The sequence below is a fragment of the Microtus ochrogaster genome, chromosome 24, assembly GCF_000317375.1.
Source record: "Microtus ochrogaster isolate Prairie Vole_2 chromosome 24, MicOch1.0, whole genome shotgun sequence".
NCBI lineage: Eukaryota > Metazoa > Chordata > Mammalia > Rodentia > Cricetidae > Microtus > Microtus ochrogaster.
The window spans coordinates 28,526,673-28,544,583 of record NC_022024.1 but is presented as its reverse complement, the minus strand read 5'-3'; the positions used below and the strand labels follow the sequence as shown (position 1 = coordinate 28,544,583).

Sequence of the window (17,911 nt, the reverse complement as noted above, 5' to 3'; positions counted from 1 at the left end):
TCTCTCTCTCTCTCTCTCTCTCTCTCTCTCTCTCTCTCTCTCTCTCCCACACACACACATACAACCTGTACAACCTGGAAAGTGATAAATATTAATAAATTAACCGCAGTACCTCTCAAACAGAAAGGAAAGTTCACTGAATAAATAATATATATAATATATATTATATAAATAATATATATATACTTTTTTACATTTGATAAAGATGACTAACATTAACTAAGCACTAAACCGAAAGTTTCTATTGATGCCCAAAAAGTACAGGGGATGCAGAGTGGTGATCTTAAAACAAGTTATTGCCCTAGAACAAAGAGGTGTAATTAGAGATAATTGCAAGCAAGAGAAGAAAAGGAATTTCAGGCTGACTCACGTGGGAAGAACCGCTCTCAGCCAAAGGCATTATTTTGGATGGAGAATGTCTCCTGCAGAGTTATGATATTTTTATTACAGATAATAAATAACAAAACTGGACGAGATGAAGCATTACATGTAAGAAATAACTGTGCCCAAGTGACTTGGCATAGCTGACTGGGCTTTGACCATTTATGCTTTCTGCAGGCTTGCTTGGGGTTTTGTTCGCTTTGTATCTCTGTTTGCAGTATCTCAGAATTACATGCAGCAGTGTGAAGAAACTGTAAAACCTATGAGAGAAGTAGCGTGGTCCTGTTGGAGACAATTATTCCAGGCTTACAGAGAAGTTCATGCCTTCCTTCCTTCCTTCCTTCCTTCCTTCCTTCCTTCCTTCCTTCCTCCATTTGTGTGTGTGTGTGTGTGTGTGTGCCCACAGAGGCCAGAAGAAGGCACCAGATCCCCAGGAACTCGAGTTCCAGGTGGTTGTGAGCCACCGTGTTGGTGCTAGGAACAAAACTTTGGTCCTCTAGAAAACCAGCCAGAGCTCTTAACTGCTGAGCCATCTCTCCGGCTCCTTGTTTGGGCTTTTTTTTTTTTTTTAAATGAATGAATTGTGTTATCTAGTATTTCTTAATGACTGATGATCTTTGGTCTTTAGGAGTCTCTCACTGTCTCAATGTCATTTCTGTAGTATCGTATAAGGCCTACAATGTAAGAACCACATCTTTCTGTATTTGTATCCAGTAGAGTCTATGCCTTTGCTTAATATAAAAATGTTAGAAGAGAAAAAAGTACCATGACAGGTGATAGCCCAGACTCATCATGTCGGCTCAGAGAAGAGATCCCAGACATATTCAGTCAGCAGAGAATAGGGCTTTCTTCTCAAAAGGAAAAAAGGGCCTTAGAGATGACCCCATTCCTGGCAAGGCGCCGTCTAGATGGTGACCAAGTAGAACAGGAGCGCAGCTTAAACAGGTGGTACTTCTCTTAAAAGTGTGACATGGGCAATAATAACAGTTGTGGTGTGTGATGGAGAAAATTCTTCCAAGTCAAGAAAAGCACCTAAAATCCTATCCTAGGAGTTTTCTAGTAAATTAAAGTCATCTGTGTACTCAGTGGCGCTGTCTTCAGTTTTAAAAAGTCACAAACCGAGATTATAACATGTTTTTAAACCATGTACGATCTCTTAGATAGGTCCAAGAACAAACAGAAACTGGCAAGGTTCCAACTGGTAAACAGGAAAGGAACAATACAAAAAAAAAAAAAAACCAAACAAACAAAGGTCCGAGCCAGCCGTCAGCTGCAGTCGCGGATTAAAAATAAAGGCCATGACATTAGTATTTCTTTATTGTACATTTCAAGTTTCACCAAGGGCAGATAGGAAATATACTAAAGTGCCTTCCACTTACTCCCTGAGACATCTAATAAAAGCTTAACCTATGTGTGATGGGTTTTCCTATGTGGCATAAATTAAAGGCACGTGTTAATTAGGATTACTTATTAAATTCATTCAAGCACGATTCTGTTTGAAAACAGTATGTCTGAAGTGCATATCGAGTATTGTGGTGCAGCTATCACCAAGGAGCACGCATTTATCATTTCAAGGATCAGCAGGAAAATGTTCCATGGGTGCTGTCTTGCCTTTCACACGGTCAAATTTATTTCCCTTATTTTTAGCTTCATGGCTGCTCATCCACTAGCAAAACTGGTTGTTCCTGTAGCTTTTCATCTACCATCCGAGATGATGGCCGAATGGAAGGAGTAAACAGGGACGCTCGGAAGATAGAAGGGTTCCTTTTATCTACTATTTAACTTCACACCTCATACATCTGTAACAGCTTAGACTATCTCCTTTCTGCTTGAAACTGCATCTCAGACCGTGCCCCTTGGGTTCCCGTGAACTCTGGCGGCAGCTGCTGCTGCTGCCCGCTTCTAAAATTCCCCATCAGACGCTGGGTCGGGCCTTGGCCTTTCCAGGGGAGAACAATGCTGGAAGCCTGGGAGGCAGTGCCAAGGGCGTGGCCACGGGGCAGTGGTGAAAGGTCCCAAGCTGCCACTGCTTTCCCAGCCGAGGGCCTTGAACTTTGAGTGCTGTTTTTAGAAACGCTAAATCAGGAACAAATACTTTCAGGGTATTTTGCTCTCGGTGTATCTTTTGCCAACAGAAGAGCCAAAGTTAGGGAGCGACCAGGTAATGCTAGAGAGAGCTCAGAGCTGCTGTTTCTAGGGCGAGCTTGGTGTCACGGATCAGTCTCAGAATGGAACACACACAAACCGGGCTTCAGTTCTCCTGAAGGTGGGATGAGGGTGAAAGGGCACCCGTGGCTCCCTTGGACTTCCCTGTCAAGGCCTTAGCTTTCCATCACATACAAGGGACAAATGGGGTGGCCGGCCATTGTCATTGCCATTAGAATTCTTCCACGTGTATGCATCTGAGGGGCTTCCACTCCTGTCCTACATTACATTACAGGCTCCCTCGCCATAAGCAGCGGGACCATAAATCACACCCTAATTTTCTACTGAGTGATAGGTTGATGTTTTTATCCGCGGAAAGGACCGCGGAACCAAAGAGGAACTTAAAGCTAAAGCACAGAGCAATCAAGAAAGGTATGCTGCTGTTTGCTACCACATTCCTCCCAAGGGAGAGAGAGAGAGAGAGAGAGAGAGAGAGAGAGAGAGAGAGAGAGAGGGGCTGAAAAGCCAGTTGGACTGTTCAGTCTCTTGAAAATCAAGCCATGAGGCCACTGCTGGTTTACTGTGTTCTCATCCACTGTGGACAGACCCAGTCCTAACATCCAGTGCCTTTTGTCATTTCTTTCCCTCGCTCAAGAGATACAGTTCTTGGTATTAACCCTCCTATCTCTGGTTCCCAGCAGTTCGTGTTAATGCGAAAGTCCGAGAACCTCCTGGGTGAAAATGTGGGTAGATAGGTGCGTGAGTGGAGGCGTGGATGCCTGGACAGACGGATGGATGGAGAGGAGTAGATGGTGAGCAAGCAGGTAGGTGGAGGGGTGGAGGATAGTGAACATCTTTTTTTTTTTTTTTTCGAGACAGGGTTTCTCCGTAGCTTTTGGTTCCTGTCCTGGAACTAGCTCTTGTAGACCAGGCTGGCCTCAAACTCACAGAGATCCGCCTGCCTCTGCCTCCCGAGTGCTGGGATTAAAGGCGTGCGCCACCACCGCCCGGCGATGGTGAACATCTTAAAATATACATTAGCCAGAAAATAATATCAGCTATTGATCCTGTGGCACCACAAATTTCTAATACATTGCCAATGTGCACACTCCCTACTCATCTATAAGCTCCCCGGAGCTATAGGTATTGTTATTCTCACTTGAGTAATGAGACTATTGAGACTTACGGAAATTAATTTTATAAAGCCTTATAAGGAATAAGCCTAAGGCAGGATGTGGTGGCGCACACCTTCATCTCCAGTACCTAGGAGGCAGAGGCAGAGGCACGCGGATCTCTGTGGATTTGAGGCCAGCCTGGTCTACAGAGCAAGTTCCAGGACAGCCAGGGTTATGATACAGAGGAACCCTATCTTGAAAAACAACAAAAAAGAAAAGAAAAAGAATAAAAAGCCTTATAAGCAGGATTTGAGCTCATCCCATCTGACTCTTGGGCTTGCCCCTTATCCTCTTTATTTATCCTATGTCTCTGCAATCTTGTTTTCTCTTTTTCTAAGAGACCTTGTAAGGCAGACTTCCAAGCAGCTGTATTTACTGTCAGCTCCTGCAGTTGGAATTAATACACAAAGCTGTTTGAAAATGTGTTAATGAAATCCATTATTTCATTAACAGTTGTACTTGCTGTTAGAAAACCCTCCAGAGCAGCTGCACATCCTAAATTCAACCCCTGGAACCCATTAAAGGTAGATGAAGAGAACCAACTCCACAAAGTTGTACACACACAACCACACACAGTGATAATAATAATTAAAAAATATATAATTTTCACTATCTAAGTTGATGTCTAATGACAAGCAAAAGTCAAGGGCTAACATCCTTTACGTCAAAACTTTGACAGCCTCAGAAAGATAAGTGTAGCACTTTGTTTTCTCTCCTTTGTGGTTATTAGATTTTATTTAGACACATGAAATCATATATGTACCTGTGCCCCGAAAGGAGAAGTGAAACTTTCTAGAAGAAACAAATAATTAATCAGGGGGAATAAGAAAAAGGGAGGGTAGGAGGGTTTGGAGAGACAATATGCTCAACGTACATTATATAGTTGTGTGATGATGTCCTTATGTATAGTAATGAAAACAAAAAATATTTTTTAAAAAAATGCTTGAATAGAATTAAAAAAATATATCATCTGGGCAGTGGTGGTGCACACCTTTAATCTCAGCACTCAGGAGAAAGAGGCAGGAGGATCTCTGTGAGTTCAAGGCCAGCCTGGTCTGAGTGTTGGGGACTCAGACCCAAACCATAACCTGCAGACATCCTCTCCCCAGCCCACTGATCTTCCTAAACAACGATAACGAAGATATCCATTCTGGAAGAGAAAAGAAATGCCTCTTCTGTGTGTCTGATGCCGACAGCCACCAAACTTGAGGAGGCCAGTGTGCAAGGCAAGCCTCTCTTCGCAGCCTGAAAAGGCAGCCGTGGAGGACGCTGGGGGCCTTCTGCCTGCAGCTAGTTCTGCATAGTTTCCCACTGGTATTTTTGTCTTGTTATTATGCAAAAAGTCACATTGACAGAGATCCATTAGCACACGTGATAGGACCGCATTCTTCTCTGGCCGTGCCTGACATGTGTGTCGGTTTGAAAACATAAGGTCCTATTGAGAGGTCAACTCCTAGACAGGCTGCAAATCTACGAGTGGAGTCCCATGGGCAGGGGTCCTGTGACATCTGCCTTCTGTCTCGGCCTCCCGCAGCTGCTGTCAGGGACCAGAATGATTTAGCTGAGTGACACAGAAACTGTTGGTTTAATCATCTAAAAGTTATGAAAGTTTGATGCTTCCTTGCATGGTTTTATTTGAGTGTCATCTCTATGCTCTCTGTACATGCTATATTGGTAAATTCATATTTCATATCACATAAACTTCCCACATTGGCTAATTAAAAAGAAGTAATAAAACCAGGTGACAAGGCCAGCAAGAGAACTCACCAGGAAAAGGCACTTGACCTGTGACCTCCATTCGATTCCTGGAGCCCACAGATGGGCGGGGGGAAAAAGGCTGGCTATACATAGTTGTCCTCTGATCTCTACCCGTGTGCCGTGTCAGGCACACACCCACACATCATAACAATACATACGTCATACAAACACATACGTCATATGCATGCATCCATACATAACACACCTATCATAGGTACACACGCCAATATTAAGATAAGTTATTTTTAAGAACAAGTGATAAGTCAATGGTGATTTGATATCTTAAGAGAGAATTCTGGAAGGGGCTCATAATCAAGCAGCTGAAAAACTTAGGAAGCTTAGTGAAGACGTAACAATACATAACGTAAATGACATCATTACCACAACAAACTCGGTGTTTTAAAGATAAAATCTCTTCTTTTCTTTTTGTATTGGATAAGCACCCCCCCCCTTTTGGGGGGGATTTTTGAGACAGGGTTTCTCTCTAGTTTTTGGTGTCTGTCCTGGAACTAGCTCTTATAGACCAGGCTGGCCTTGAACTCACAGAGATCTGCCTGCCTCTGCTTCCCGAGTGCTGGGATTGAAGGCATCCACCAGGATAAGCCCCTTTGTATTGGACTAGTCATTATTATTTTCAATTTTTAATTTTTATTACTGTGTGTGTGTGTGTATGTGTGTATGGTGTGTGTATATGTATGGTGTCTATGTATGTGTATGGAGTATGTGTGTATGGTGTATATGTGTGTGTATGGTGTGTGTGTGGTGTATGTATGCATGGGCTGTGTGTATGGGGTGTGTGTATGGTGTGTGTGTATATGGTATGTGTGTGTGGGGTATATGTATATGGGGTGTGTGTATATGGTAAGTGTATTATGGTGTATGTATGTATGGGGTGTGTGTGTATGGTGTGTGTGTGGTATATGTATATATGGTGTTGTGGTGTATGTATGTATGGTGTGGTGGGCTCTGTTTGTTAGAGGCAAATAGAGTTGCAGCTCTTTTAAGAGAAGACTTCCTTACTCAGCATTAGCAGCAAAAACTGTGCGGCTCCTTTAAGAGCTGGGTTCCTGGTTCATGCTGGAAGCACCAATTCTGGCTCTTTTGGGAAGGTCCTGCACTTAAATGGGGTTTGTGAACAGCATGCTACAAATTGCTTAATGGCAACATGGGACCCCCTAGGGTGGAAAGCATGGCTTGCAGAGGCAGTAAACACACCTCTGCTGTGAAGTCAACAGGCAGGGCTGCGAAGTTGGTCCTAGCCATGCCTGATTAGCATTTATTAAAAAAAATGCTCCTAGTCAGAAAATGATTACAGATGCACAATAAAAACAGACTAAGACAAAAGTGTACCTCTAAACGGTCAGTGTTTGAAACATGTACATAGACTCGGAAGAGAGAGGAAACATAATACAGATAAGAGTACAGACAGTCATAGATTAAAGGAGTAAAAATAATAAAATAAATATTAAAAAGGTAATAGAGTAATAAAAAAGCCACATAAAGATGGAAAATATACAGAGAGTCTGGATTATGTATATTATTGTTTTATTTGAATTTCTTGACTGCAGAGAGAAATTAGATTCTGGGGCTGCTAAGCTAAACCAATATTTATATTTTAAAGGTATCTTGACTTTGAAACTTGAGTCTAAGGATATGTTACTTTGGGAAAGAGGTTCTGCTTTTGTTTCCATAGAAGATGAGAAACTGTGGATTCCTTCCAGGCTACTGTGGTTTGATGGAATAAAACCTCCAGAAAGGTCTCTGTGAACCCTAAAAATACTTCACCCAACAAACAGTAGGAAGCAGCTTGGAGAAAACTGTGCCCAAATTCTCAAAATGATTATTTATAAATGTTTGTTTTCACTTAAAGGGAGATATGATATAAAGAATACTTTGCATGGGTATGGATCTTGGTCAATTGATACAAATTTATGGTTGATTTGTTACACTGTGTATATGTATTTCTGCTCTTAAGGTATTGTGTTTGTTCAGCTCATTTAAAAATGTAATGTGTAATTAAGAATTACAGATTAATAGACAGTCATTTATAATAGTCAAACCTATAGTCATGTTAGCTAGGTTTTCTAGATATACAGAGATATATTTCTTTTAGACAGATACTCTTTAGCACTTCAAAGACCTACAGAATATAACATTTTAAATATTTTAAGAACTTAGACTTTTCTCAACAGTGAGACATGTCTGCTTCTGGCAGCACCAATTACTACTTCAGAATTTGCCTTCAATGTGACAAGGCTAGCCATTTGGGCAAGAAACTGCTCTTGCCTGGACTTCTTGATGGTATGCTATATGAACTGGACACACAGGACCCACCGAAAAGTAACTGCTGAACTTGTCTAAAGAAGGCAATATAGTCCTTTGGCGTTCCTGCTTCATGAAAGAGTCTGCCAAACATTCTAGAGGGCACAGAAGAAAGTGACTGATAAACTGCCAATATAGGCAAAACAGTCTTTCAAATAGCCTGCTTCATGAAAAAGTCTGCCAGATGCTATGGGCCTATAGGCTGAAGGTGGATGCCCCAATGTTACAGAAGAACTTTGGGTGATTATCCAGGCAGTGAGATGTCTCTATCAATTGTAGAGTTTTGGAAGTTGTTTACAATGCAATTCCTGTTAGCTTAGGTAATATTATATCCTTCTGGAGTCTTTGAAGAGTTAAAGAACAGATACATATAGTTATACTTCTCCTTAGTTATGATAAAAGATAAATTATAGATGATAGAAAATTTTCTTTAATTTGCCAAATATAATGGACTAAATATTGTAACTATAATTCTTGTTTAATAACTGTCTTTGTATATGTAGTTTTAGTATGTTAAAATTAGTCTTCCGCTGGGGGGGGCATGGCACATGCCTTTAATCCCAGAACTCTGGAGGCAGAGGCAGGCAGATCTCTGTGAGTTCAAGGCCAGCCTGGTCTACAAGAGCTAGTTTCAGGACAGGCTCTAAAGCTACAGAGAAACCCTGTCTCCAAAAAAAAAAAAAAAAAAAAAAAGAAATTAAAGCCTTCCTTTTTAATTAGACAGAAAAAGGGAGATGATGTGAGATGTCCTTCTGTATGTGTTGCTTTTATTGGTTGATTAATAAAGCTATTTCAGCCAATGCTTTAGCAGAGTAAAGCCAGGCAGGAAGTCAGAACTAAGATAGACAGAATAGGCAGAGTCAAGGAGACAACACGTAGCTACCGAAGGGGAAGGAATCTTACCAGTAGGTCGCAGCCTCATGGTGATACATTGATTAATAGAAATGGGTTAATTTAAGATGTAAGAGTTAGTTAACAATAAGCCTGAGCTAATAGGCCAAACACTATTATAATTAATATAGTTTCTGTGTGATTATTTAGATCTGGGCATTTGGTAATGAAAGAGCAGTCTTTGTTTACAGAGGAGTCTCAGAAACATGCTGTTTGATGAGATGAAGCCATTTGCCAGGGCTAAGTTACAAGATTGATCCAAAGGAACTCACCAGTCTCTTCTCTCTTCTCTTGTAGCATGTTCCTGCCATCCAGTTGGGTCAGCTATCCTTCCTTTCAGCTCGGTGACCTTCTGTGACCCTAGCAATGGTGACTGCCCTTGCAAGCCGGGGGTGGCAGGACCACACTGTGACAGGTGCATGGTGGGATACTGGGGCTTTGGACACTACGGCTGCAGACCTTGTGACTGTGCCGGGAGCTGTGACCCACTCACAGGAGACTGCATCAGCAGGTGAGTGTGTGTGCCTCTTCTTCTCTGTGAGTCACTCAAGCTTTCAGAGATTGTGCAGTGACTGAAAGCCATTAAGGAGAGCACACATTGCTCACATCTCTTAAAAAAAAAAAGTTTTTCCAGTCTGCAGAATCAAATAATTTGCTCTTGTGATTTTTTTTTTAAATGAAATTATCTAGCTCATTTTGCAAACTAAGCTATTTTGCCCAGTAATTTCCTATAACAGCACTGGTGTCTGGAAAGCTAAATAGGAAGGTTTAGATCTCTATAACAAGATTCATTTTTACTAGGGCTCTAAAACATCTTATTGAATCTGCCGTTGTTTTCTGTTTTGTTAGTAGTGCTGACGTAGATTGGTACCATGAAGTCCCCGCCTTTCCTTCTCCGTACAATAAAAGCGAGCCCACCTGGGAGTGGGGGGACGAACAAGGATTCTCCGCACTCCGACACTCAGGTGAGACTGAGACATCTTCCATCGTATATCCAAGTCTGGTCTGGAGCCCTGTCTCTACCTCCCACGTTCTGGGATTAAAGATGTGCACCACACTTGGCCCTCATACTGATCTTTTCTCAAAGCATTTGGGAAAGAAGATGGATATCCATGCTACATAGTCCACATGCTATATGGCCGCTCTTAGAACTCTCTTCTACTTTGCTTTGACAATGACATCTAATCTGTAACTGCCCCGCTGGACCAAACCTGTAATAACCGGGTCATTTGGACGACAGGACATCCACTGAGTCCATTGTGCATGTTATTAGGGAGCTGGCAGCATGCCCAGTGAGCACACAAAGTGTCCCCACAGCTGTTAGGCTTAGGATGTCCCCAGGGAGGCTCTGGGATCCATCTGGATGCGTTCCCGAGGGAAGAAAACAGCTCAGCTTCAACATTCCCTTCTGGTATAGCTCAGTGCTCCTGGGTACCTTTCTTCAGCAAAAAGTGGCAGCCTGTTTCTTAAGCACTTACAAAAGCCCTTTCATCCTTGAATCTAGTTGCCTACCTGTCTATCGATCTACAGTAAACACCATGAAAAGCTGTTGACTACCATTATGATGCCTACTAATACTGCTATGTATCACAAGAAAATTTCTTTCTCTTTTTTCTTTTTCTTCCTTCCTTCCTTTCTTCCCTCCCTCCATTTCTCTTACTCCCTTCTTTCTCAGTGCCAGAGATGAAGCCCTGAGCCCTGTCCTTGGTAGGCAAAGTGTTTGAGGACTAAGCTCAGCCCGCTAATCTATCATTTCTCCCCCTGGTGAGGTAGAAAACACCAGATGTGAATTCTGGCTTCCCGAATGACAAATCTGGCTTTCACTAGTACCAGAAAACTGTGAGCCATGTTCATTTTTCAAAATGTCCCGGCGATCCTACTGTAACTAAACAGGTCTTTTCCATTTCCAGATTGCCTAAGCCCTGACGAGTGAAAAATATTAGTCTCTGAAATTGGCTCTCATGATAGGCCTCGACTGGGCGTGAACTCCTGGGCTCAACCAGTCCCTTGGGCTTGGCTTTCTGAATAGCTGAGACAACATAAGCTCCCTCACGGAACCCAGCTTGACCTGCGCATGTGAATGCTTGAACTCTGACTGTGTGGGGAAGAAAGGGGTGTTGTCAGGAAGTCAAAGACAGACCTTCAAGTGACAGACCTGTGTGTTGCCCAGAGGACTGACGGACAGCTTTGTGGTGAGGGATGGTGTACACCATTCTCTCGTGGTCCCCTTGATTCTCTGGCAACATGCTAGCTGGCACGCTCCCGGCTTCGATGCCGTTCTCAAAGGCCAGGAGCCAGCCACTTGTAGAGCAACTTCTGAATGAGCGCCTCTGCTGGGTTTAGATTATAAATGAATCACAACCGCCGGTTTTAAGCGCTTTCCACTCCTTTCCCACTTTTTAATTCTACTCGGGCTTTTCCGGGCGTAACTCTGGTTCTCTTTTCTGAAGCATGCATCGCTGTAGCTGAGATGCCAGAGGTACACGTACCACCCTCACTGGGTTGGCATTTCTGCCCAGATGTCCTGCCAGCATCCTCTGAATCAATGTTTCCCCCTTGTCCTAGACCACCATCCTCTCGGTCTGGGCCAGATCCATTTTTCCCTCTTTCCTGCTCTGTCTGGGTTAGTGCCTCTTGGTCTTGCTATGAGAAGGGTGAGACACCCTTCCTGTCTCACCGCAGTGCAGTGTGTCCTCTCTGCCTCTGCATCCCAAGTGCTGCCCCAGTGGTGAATACATCTGCACATGACCATGACAGAGCGTGTGGCTCCAGAGGCAAAATTGTAAGAAACACTAGCCAGCTACTCCGCTGCCTGTGTCTCCAGTGCCCCACCGACTCTTGCTTTTTATTGAGTTCTGATTTCAGCTGCTTCTCCCTTCAGAGAGCTACTACTATGCTACGTCCTTAAAGCAACAAACTAGATAGGTGGTTGCTGCTAAAGCCCTTAAAACTATAAAGCCCTGAAATGCCCCCGCTCATGTTTCTATGCCTGTTAGTGACATGACGATCCTCTCATTAACTGCAAACTTCGCTTTCGTGACGTTCAGTTTTGTACTAAGGTGTTATGAAAGTCTCCTACAGGGCCTGGCGTGTGCAGCAGTTCTAACAGACGCTTTCAATGGTTGGAAGAAACTACCCTTTTCTGTAAACGACCATTCTAGATCCTTCTTCAGTCAAGAAGGCTTTTCTCTTCTTCCCAAACATTGCGCCCTCCTCCCACCTAAGCATGTTGTACTTCTTTCTTTTTTGTTTGTTTGTTTCTCAAGACAGGGTTTCTCTGAAGCTTTGGAGCCTGTCCTGGAACTCGCTCTGTAGACCAGGCTAGCCTTGAACTCACAGAGATCTGTCTGTCTCTGCCTCCCGATTAAAGGTGTGTGCCACTACCGCCCAGTGCGTGTTGTACGTCTGTCTTAGACCACTTAATCACTTTTCTTTATACACCCCCTTTTTTACTTGGCAAACTGCAAGAACTGTATCATGCCCATACTTATGTGCTCTGAATGACGTCATCACCATGCCCAGCAGGTGGTAAGGCATCCAATTACCTTCGATGGGCTACCAGGTATTTTATTGGATTTTAGTTGACATAACTGTTAATGGGCTATTTAATATGCTTAGTTACTTTCCTGTAAGTGTACACTGTTAGCTGTCCCTTTTTATTGACGCTGGACTGTATTTATGACAACATCAGTTTGTGCTTTGGAATTTAATGTCGCCTTTATCTTCCATATTCTACCTAGGTCGGCATTTTATTAGATGATAGTCGATTCTATTTGGAAAGAGAATGTACTTCTTTTAAACTATTCCCATGACTGCTTAATACTTACAGGTGTTATATAGAAATCAACAAAGAAGCAAGCTCTGAGACCTGCATTTGCCTACTGAATCATCACCCCTCCCTTGCCACCCTGCCCTTCCCCCCTCCCGCCACCCCTGTAACACAATTTTCCATTTACTTTCTGTAGGTAAATGTGAATGTAAGGAACAAGTGTTAGGAAACCCCAAGGCGTTCTGCGGAATGAAGTATTCGTACGGTGAGTTTGAGCACCCCATGTTTCTGTACCTCCTATTCAAACTAAATACTGAGCTGTCTACGGAAACTCTGGGCTGAGATTCCATAGCACATTGGATGCTTGGGAAATGGTAAGATGACTGGCTGTGAGGTATTAAGATTGGTGTTTCATCCAGGCTGTGGTGGCGCACGCCTTTAATCCCAGCACTGTGGAAGCAGAGGCAGGCGGATCTCTGTGAGTTCGAGGCCAGCCTGGTCTGGAGAGTGGGTTCCAGAATAGCCAGGACTTAAATGGCTGAACATATGCATTCAAATAAAGAGAAAGGTTTTCAGTCAAGATCCCCAAAACCAAGTAGAGTATTTTCATTCTTGATTTTGTTTATTGTTCTTTCTTCCGTGGCCTGAAACTTAATACCACGCTGGCCTCCAAGTCACAGAGATCTGCCTGCCTCTACCTCCCTGATGCTGGGAACCACCAAGCCTGCCAATGTTTCCATTCTTGATAATATTGTCTTTAACCTTATAAGAATTAAGTAATAAATGGTTTTTTTAAAAGTAAGGCTGGAAAAATGGCTCAGCAGTTAGGAGCACTGAGTGCTCTTCCAGAGGACCCCGGATTTGGTTCCCAGCACCCACGTGGCGGCTCACAACCATCTGGCACAGTTCCAGAGGATCTGACACCCTCACACATGCAAACCTGCAGACAAAACACCAATGCACATAAAATAAAAACAAATAAAAATTTAAGAAAGCATATAAATCTTATCTAAAATTACAAGCATACAGCCAGGAGTGGTGGATCACCCACTCCTTTAATCCCAGCACGCAGGAGGCAGAGGCAGAGGCGGGCAGTGACTTGGAGGCCAGTCTGGTCGTAAAGTGAGGTTCAAGGTCGTCGGGTCTATTTACATAGAGGAACCAAGGCAGCCGGGTCTATTTACATAGAGGAACCCTGGGATGCAAGCATACCCCCCCCTTTGCTTCCCTAATTTGGCCAGTAGATGAAGAATTTTGAAAATATAGTGTCTAATAATGGAAAAGGAGCTTATTCTCCAACACAATGGGGGGGGGGGAATTCACTGTATTGGTTTTGCTGTGTATTCCTGTTTCCAGTATTTATCGAGTGACAGTGGTGAAGGAGCAAGGTCCCCCGCTGCCTTGGAGCAGTCGTGCCTACGAGGCACGGTATACACACGCAACCTCATCTCATCAGGAGCCTGTCCGGCTCTTTGCAAAGCAGCCAGGCCTATAAACGCTTCACTCAATTTCTTAAGACCAGACTGATTCTCAGGATGCCCTATCATTCTGATCCTTGATTCTGTGAAGACGGCTGTCTGACGTGGCATTCTCGAAATACGGAATCAGCTAAAATAGGCTTCTCTCATCACGCACCATGGTCTTATCAAAATCTGTGCACGCTCCCTTAATGATACGGAAAATTATAACCTAGTGTTCCTAGGTCTACACTCTCCCCTCCCCTGACATATTCCACTCCCTAATTTTTAGCCCCATGCATTTCATAGACAGAAGAGCATAACAGAATCAGAAAGTAGAACACTGAAGATGATCTGTAATCATCATGCATGACATATGTAATTACATGTCACATTAGTATTACACCGCATACTGCAGAGGGGGGGAAGGACTATGGTGTCCTCACTACGTAATTGCCTTGACGGGTTACACTGTCTAGGCTTAGTAACCGTCTGGCAGGTCAGTTATTCCAGGGTCCCGGAGAGGCGCTATCTGTAAGATAAATGGGCTAGGAGAGAAGAAGAAGGCCATGCTACATTTGTCAGAGCCTCCGTTTATTAGAGATGGGGACAGCTTTATATATGGTAAGGAGTTGGGGGATGGGCACAGGGGTCTGAGCTCTTGCCACGTGGTTCATGTTGGTCAAGAGCCAGGAGGTTACCTTCGGTCAGGTCACTGTAGGCCAAGAAGTCACAAGTTGCCACACCTAGGGAACTAGATAGTTTGGAATGTGGGGTGGGTTCTGCAAACCGATAGCTCTCCAGATAGCTCTCCATCAGTCAATTTGGGTGTGGGGTAAGCTCTGTCTATAGAATGATTCCTAACATAATTAGGGGTGTGGGGTTCTCTGTAGACTCCCCAGAGTGATGGTTTCTGCAATGATTTTAGGAGAAAATTGGCTCCTAACATTGAACAGGTCAGCTTACCCTCTTCTACACTTTACAGCGCACATATTAAAATAACGCACGGAATTCTATAAGCATGGATAATTTCTATGTGTCAATTTAGAAACACTTTCCAAGTCTTAAAAATTAAAAGAAGGGTCTAGGGAGGCGACTGAACAGTTAAGAGCACTTGCTCGTCTAGCCGAGGACCAGGGTTCGATTCCCAGCGTGCATATAGTAGCTCACCACCGTCTATAACTATAGCTCCAGACGGGGCTCTGATGCTTTCTTCTGGCCTCCGTGGGCACCAGGAACACATATGGTGCACATATATACATGCAGGCAAATACTCAGACACATAAAATAAAAATAAATAAATCCTAAAATAAATGAAAGAAAAGGATTACGATAGTCCTGCCATCGAGTCGGAGGGTACTTTACCTCGCCTAGACAGCTTATATTGTACTCCAAACAACAGGAAATAATAATAATGCTATAGCATCACTATGGCGATGCAAACTATATTCTACCAAAGCACTTTGTTCTCTGCCATAACATCATAGACAGCAAACCACTGAAGTGTATAACATACATACATATACATAAATAAATACATATTATAATATATAATCAGAATCTACATAAAATCAGGACAATAGTTCATCCTCCTATTTTTTTCTTCCTTCGTAGTTTTGATATATGAATGCGTTTGTTTGTTTTCTGAGATAGGATTTCTCTGTGTAGCCCTGGTTTGTACTGAAGCTCACTTTGTAGGCCCAGCTGGCCTTGAACTCAGAGATCCACTGCCACCGTGCCTCACTCAGTTGAATATACTTAAATTTTTATTTGTAGAAGGCAATGGATAATATCTCTCTAGTGTCATAATATGGGAGGGGGCAAAAGTTGAAACTGCCCAATAAAGAGAAAAGAAAATATAAATGAGATTAAATCATTGTGAAAAAGAACGAGTCTCGTGATTGTAAAGCAGATTTCCGTATTATGATTTTTGTCCATTCAGCTTTCCATCAGACTTGAAAATGAATCTTCAAATAGTTCAAATTTCCAAAGAAAACATGAACTCCACATTTTTTTTTTAACTTTTGGAATTGTGTCATTCCAGTGTTAAAAATCAAGATTTTATCAGCTCATGACAAAGGTTCCCATGCCGAGGTCAACGTGAAGATAAAAAAAGTCCTACAGTCTACGAAACTGAAGCTCTTACGAGGCAAGAGGACGCTGTACCCTGAGTCCTGGACAAACAGGGGCTGCACATGTCCTATCCTCAATCCAGGTGAGCACTAATTGGACTTGATTAGTTGATCTTGTGGCCCTTGTCTCTGCACATTGGCTGTCTTCATCCTCTGAACCAAAACCCCCTGAGATCTTCTCCCCCTTTACCTTCTGAATATCCAGAAGAAATTCTTTTAACTAACATTAAGAAATACAAAACCCAGTTGGGCTGTGGTGGCGCACACCTTTAATCCTAGCACACGGCAGGCGGATCTCTGTGAGTTTGAGGCCAGCCTAGTCTACAAGAGCTAGTTCCAGGGTAGGCTCTAAAGCTATAGAGAAACCCTGTCTCTTGTCTCGCCGGGTGGTGGTGGCGCACGCCTTTAATCCCAGCACTCAGGAGGCAGAGGCAGGCGGATCTCTGTGAGTTCGAGACCAGCCTGGTCTACAAGAGCTAGTTCCAGGACAGGAACCAAAACCACAGAGAAACCCTGTCTCAAAAAAACAAAAAGAAAGAAAGAAGAAAGAAAAAGAGAGAAAGAAAGACAAAACCTCATCTTCTCCATGTGCTCTGCAAACATAAAATATTTTAAAAATCTAACAATATAATACTTTCCATTCTGAAAGAGAAGGCTCAGCTTGGTTCCAGCGCCTGCTGTACCAACAGCACCTCCCTGAACTTATCTGCCGTGTGTGCATTATTCGACAGCTAGGTCCTCTTCCACAAGAACCTGTCCGCAAAGGAAGCACTTGTATAAAACCTTCTGTGCAAATGATACTAAAAAACCAGTCGTCCCTATTGCATGAGAGGCGTCCGTTTTCCCTGCACAGAAAACAACTCTCAAGTTTTCATCGTGTTGTTTTTCATTAAATGATCCTTCTGGTTTCCAAGGAGAAACAGCAGGGGCAAATAATTTAAATACAACCTTAGAGGAACTTGGAACAGGAGTAAGATAAGATTTGAACCTGAAAAACTTAACACAGAGGTGGTGGTGACAGCAGTCACTGATGAGGCCTGTTTTGGGGGGTGGGGGCAGGGGGGTTCGAGACACAGTTTCTCTATAGCTTTGGTGCCTATCCTGGAACTAGCTCTTGTAGACCAGGCTGGCCTCGAACTCACAGAGATCCGCCTGCCTCTGCCTCCCGAGTGCTGGGATTAAAGGCGTGCCCTACCATCATCTGTCTCATTGATGAGTTCTTCAGACCTTCCTGATTCTATAAAGACAGACCTCTGGCGATGGTCCCTTCAGGATGGAGGACCAGCTGAGAGAAGAATCTCCCGTAGCAACCTTCCATCCGCTTGTGTCAACACTCTGCTAAGGATAACAAAACTGCATCCTACACCTAAACATACACCTCACGTTCCGTGTCCTCGTCTACTTCTCTGCGCCGCCACCCCCCCCCCCGCTAAATTTGAAAGCAGGATAGGATATAGATGTCTGATCACAGTCTATCTTTGATACTCATGCAGCATTAGCACCCAAACATACTATAATGCTCAGATGATCGATTCTAAACACCTGCTTCCCTGTACTTGCGCTCCGTGACTTCCTGTTGGAGCAGCCATGGCCTGGGCTGTAGGCAGATGAGGCAGGAGCATCCTTTATATTCTAGATCTAATTTATTCCCCTTTCGAGCCAGGAAAGCATAGTTATGCTAGAAAGAACTCTTCTGTGTTTTTTTTTTAATTAACAAATTAAAAGAAACAGATAACAGAAAAACTACAAACTATCCCCTTAATCTAAAGACTTAACCGGTGATTTAAAACAAAAAGTTTCCTCGGGTTAACTAATTTCTTACCTCTTTCATCCCTCTAATATTTTACTTAATCTCATTTAAAATTCAATAAGATAAAAGGA

General features: G+C 43.2%; 1 protein-coding gene across 2 annotated transcripts in view; it reads left to right on the top strand.

Moving 5' to 3' along the window:
• Ntn4 (netrin 4) overlaps nucleotides 1–17,911 on the top strand; it is a 100,328-nt gene that overhangs the window by 78,271 nt on the left and 4,146 nt on the right. Inside the window, exons 6-9 of one of the 2 annotated variants that reach the window (XM_013350405.2) lie at nucleotides 8,970–9,183; nucleotides 9,525–9,637; nucleotides 12,638–12,706; nucleotides 15,943–16,113. In XM_013350405.2, coding sequence (XP_013205859.1) covers nucleotides 8,970–9,183; nucleotides 9,525–9,637; nucleotides 12,638–12,706; nucleotides 15,943–16,113 — 567 coding nt within the window. Of the gene's footprint in view, nucleotides 1–8,969; nucleotides 9,184–9,521; nucleotides 9,638–12,637; nucleotides 12,707–15,942; nucleotides 16,114–17,911 lie in introns of both variants that reach the window. The other variant, XM_005358155.2, reaches the window with a different exon arrangement.